Source organism: Solanum stenotomum, chromosome 7, assembly GCF_019186545.1.
Source record: "Solanum stenotomum isolate F172 chromosome 7, ASM1918654v1, whole genome shotgun sequence".
In the NCBI taxonomy this organism is placed as follows: Eukaryota; Viridiplantae; Streptophyta; class Magnoliopsida; order Solanales; family Solanaceae; genus Solanum; species Solanum stenotomum.
In genome coordinates, this window is record NC_064288.1 from 53,005,402 (window position 1) to 53,009,998 (window position 4,597).

Sequence of the window (4,597 nt, forward strand, 5' to 3'; positions counted from 1 at the left end):
TTTTGCTTAGTTTAGAGTTACTTGCGAGTACCTGTGGTTTTCGGTACTCACCCTTGCTTCTACACAATTGTGTAGGTTGACAGCTCTCTCTCAGATTCGGCTTAGTAGTTTCTTTAGCAGATTGAGCTTCGGGACATACTCGAGAGGTAGCGGTTCATTCCAGACGTGCCCTTGAGTTATCTTAACTTTCAGTTTTGTTCTATTCGAGAACTATACTCTGAGACTTGTATATTTTTATTCGAATTCTGTATTTAGAGGTTTGTACATGTGACAACCAAATTCTGGGTAGTGTTGAGTCTTAATTAAAGTCTTTCGCTTATTTATTATTATTTATTCTCGTATTTCTACTTCTCTATCGTTGTGGTTGGGTTAGGCTGACGTGTCCGGTGGAAAATGGACACGTACCATCACATCCGAATTTGGGGTGTGACATATACTCATCGCGTCTGGAAACTTTATACAAGAAAGCAAGCGATATAATTAGAAAATATGACATTGATATCGAAATAGTAACATTTCCCCCTTCTGATAATCATTTCTCATTTTTTCACCCTACAATTGATGCTGTTGTTGATCGATTTTTTAGTCCATATACACAGGGATGTGAAACTAGTCGCCTTAACATTGCAAACACTCGGACCAGAATCAAGGAGAAACAAGTTGAACTTGAAGATCTCGAGATCATAGAAGAGACTTTAGCTAATCAGACAACAAACGAGACTGACATAGAGGAAATGTGGGAACAAATTAAGGAATTTAATCCAGATGATTTGAAAAAGTTTGAAAGTCGATTGGATGAAGTTGATTTGATGCTGAAAAATGTTGTTGCTTCTTCTATTGCACAAGCTCCTCAAGAAAATGCTAATTAAGCATAAAATGGTTCCTGATACATTTGAAGTTTCATGCAATGAAATAGTAAAGTTTTTTAAATGTTTTTTGTTTAGTTATAGTTTCTATTTTTATTTTAAAGTTTATGGTGTTATTTGAATTTAGTAATGATTTCCATTTATGATAAGAATTTAGTGAACTCAAAGACTCGAAGTTATGTATTAATTATGAGTTCAATATTTAATTTTCTATGGTATGTCTTAGATTTTTTAACATATATGTCAATGATTCAAATAAAATGTGATTAATTGAATCTATTTAATGATACTCTCCTTCTGAAGACCTTAAGGGTGTGTTTGGTATGGAAGAAAATGTTTTCCTAAAAAACAAGAAAGCAAAAACTGATTTTTGAATTTAAATTAAAAATATTTTTTTAGAAATAAACTTAATTTTTTGTGGGGAGAGGGTGGGGTGGTGTGGGTTGAAAAAATTAAAAATTAATTTTGAACACATTATATGGGTGTGATTATATTAAAACCCTGAAAACTAATTTGTATTTATTAGTCAAAAGCCAAGATTTAAAGTGTGTCTGGTATGAAGAAAAACATTTTTTGGAAAATGTTTACCAATTTCTCATGTTTGGTTGGTTAAAATGTTCTCGAATTTTTTTTCCAAATCAACTCATTTTTCTCAAATTTAAGAAAAATGATTTCCCTTAAAAAATTAAGGAAAACAATTTCCAAAACTTTACTCCAACTTTAAATTATATTTTTTTGTTGAAAACATAATTTTTTTTGTTGAAAAAATAAATTTAAAGCTTATTTAAAAAATATTTTTCAACTTCAATTTTTTTATTTTCTTACCCCACCCTCACCCTGATCCCTCCTCCCGCAAGCCCCCTACCAGCCTCCTAACCCCCCCCCCCCCCCCCCCCCCCCCCCCCCAACCCCCCTCCCCCCCCCCCACCCCCCCCCCCCCCCCCCACAATTTTTTTTTTTAAAAGTTTGTTATTAAGAAAAATTTCAATTTCAAATTCAAATTTATTCCTACACGTTTGGGCTATTTAGATAAATCTACAACAGATTTTTGGATAAAAATACCCTTAGAAAAATAATTAATCGGACCTAGAAGGCGAAATTTAAATCAAGCGGATAGTGAGGTCCATTTTCTCTCTGTAACATAGAAGATTTTGTCACGTTAAAGCATCTCTAGTATTTGTACTATAGATTGAGTCAACTAAAAGCTAAAGTCACTTTATAGAAAAAAAATAAAAAAATTTAAATTTAGCGGTGAAATCAAAATTTTCATGATGGCTAAGATTTCATCAATGACAAATTTAGCCTATTTTCTTAATGATTAGGGCAGTTTTACACCCATTACTAACAAATTTGACCATTTTTTTTTTATATATATCATCACACGTAAGTTGTTATATGAATAAGTATGATAATTATAAAATAATTGCGTATGGATTGTATTAACACATAAATATGTTGATTATGGTTTTTATTCAACAATTTGCTTAGTCAAAAATAAAAATTAAGATTATATTTTAGTCGTGTGCTATGTTATATAAGATTATCTCATATACATGGGTTCAAATTTAATTGTAATTTATTCTAGATATATTGTATCCAAGTGGATCCGCATGTATTTGGTATACATATATAGCAAATTTTGTTTGCCTTTCTCCCATCTCACTTCCCACTCTCTCATGTATATGGTATCCCAAATACATGTGAATCACTCAAGATACATACAAATAGTATGTATCTAGTGTGATTCACATGTGTCTGAGATACATATCGCTCACCTCACTCCCCAATCTCGCTCGCCTCTCTCCCTATTTATGTATCTGGTAGAAAAAAAATACATGTATCTAAGCATAAGATACGTAGGTAATTCTAAATTAGTGATAAAATAAATAATATTTTGACAGTATAGATAATAATAATACATAGTAGTGAATTATGTCTAATTATATAGTTTTCTAATATTTTTAACTAGCATTGACCATATATTTTGAGAGTAGATTCTAAAAATTCACCTTTAACTATTTATTTGACTATAAAATTTGACTGTATTTTCAAATTTTGGTCATCAAATATTTTGAAGTTCCCCAACACTAACTAAGATTTGTTTTTGGATTTTGGTAGCTTTTCCATTCACGAAACTTCAAGAGATTTTGGGCAAGAAATTTATTTTTCTTCTAATTATATTAACTTTTGTCTTCTACAATTATAGTAGCATATTAAAACATTTTCCTATTATATTGAATTTTCGAAGATTTTGATATATAGATTATTTCATTTCAAATTTTGTTCTCACCTACTTTCCTCAATTTGATTAAGTCACTAACCAAATTAGAATATTAATCTCTTTAATTTAAAATTTATGATTTATTTTTTATTATTATGGTAAGTGCAAGACTATATTATTTTAAGTATCAATATAAATATATTTTGTTACTATAATTTTAATATAATGAGGAGATTTGTTTTCATTTATAGTATGGCAAGAAATTAATTATAACATTGAAGAATTTTTTGTATAAATAAGCAACACATTTTCTTTGGAGAGCCTCATCAATTAACATATTATATTAAAGTCATGGCAGAAAAAAAGACCCTAGGACGTCAGAAGATTTTGACGGCCAAAATAGAAAATGAAGATGATTTATACTCATCATTTTCAAAGAGTCGGGAAACTTTATACAAGAAAGCAAGCGATATGATTAGAAAATATGACATTGATGTGGGAATAGTAACATTTTCCCCCTCTGAAAATCCTTTCTCATTTTTTCACCCTACAATTGATGCTGTTGTTGATCGATTTTTTAGTCCATATACACAGGGAAGTGAAACTAATCGCCTTAACATTGCAAACACTCGGACCAGAATCAAGGAGAAACAAGTTGAACTTGAAGATCTCGAGATCATAAAAGAGACTTTAGCTAATCAGACAACAGACGAGACTGCCATAGAGGAAATGTGGGAACAAATTAAGGAATTTAATCCAGAGGATTTGAAAAAATTTGAAAGTCGATTGGATGAAGTTGATTTGATGCTGAAAAATGTTGTTGCTTCTTCTATTGCACAAGTTCCTCAAGAAAATGCTAATTAAGCATAAAATGGTTCCTGATACATTTAAAGTTTCATGTAATGAAATAGTTAAGTTTTCGAAACGTTTTTTTTTTTAGTTTTAGTTTCTATTTTTATTTTAAAGTTTATGTTGTTATTTGAATTTAGTAATGATTTCCATTAATGATAAGAATTTAGTGAACTCAAAGACTCGAAGTTATGTATTAATTATGAGTTCAATATTTAATTTTTTATGGTATGTCTTAGATTTTTTAACATATATGTCAATGATTCAAATAAAATGTGATTAATTGAATCTATTTAATGATACTCTCCTTCTGAAGACCTTAAGGGTGTGTTTGGTATGGAAGAAAATGTTTTCCTGAAAAACAAGTGGATTTTTAATTTATTTTCTCATGTTTGGATGGCGAGTAGAAAATATTTTTTGGAAAATATTTTTTAGTGTTTGCTTTATGAATGAAAAATATTTTTGAGAAAAAATATCTTTTATTTGTACTAAAAAGCAAAAAATGATTTTTGAATTTAAATTAAAAATATTTTTTTAGAAATAAACTTAATTTTTTGCGGGGAGAGGGTGGGGTGGTGTAGGTTGAAAAAATTAAAATTTTGAAATTGGAAATTTTTTTAAAACCAAACTTTAAAAAAAAAAATTGGGTGGGGGGGGGGGG

General features: G+C 29.7%; 2 protein-coding genes across 2 annotated transcripts in view; both read left to right on the top strand.

Moving 5' to 3' along the window:
• LOC125870030 (agamous-like MADS-box protein AGL61) overlaps positions 1-869 on the top strand; it is a 5,497-nt gene extending 4,628 nt beyond the window's left edge. Inside the window, exon 2 of the mRNA XM_049550399.1 lies at positions 374-869. Within this exon, the coding sequence (XP_049406356.1) occupies positions 374-869 (496 nt within the window). The remainder of the gene's footprint in view (positions 1-373) is intronic.
• Positions 870-3,438: 2,569 nt separating this feature from the next.
• On the top strand, positions 3,439-3,951 carry LOC125870031 (agamous-like MADS-box protein AGL28). Its single transcript, XM_049550400.1, has one exon. It carries the CDS (start codon positions 3,439-3,441, stop codon positions 3,949-3,951), a length of 513 nt encoding a protein of 170 aa, XP_049406357.1.
• Positions 3,952-4,597: the final 646 nt, after the last annotated feature.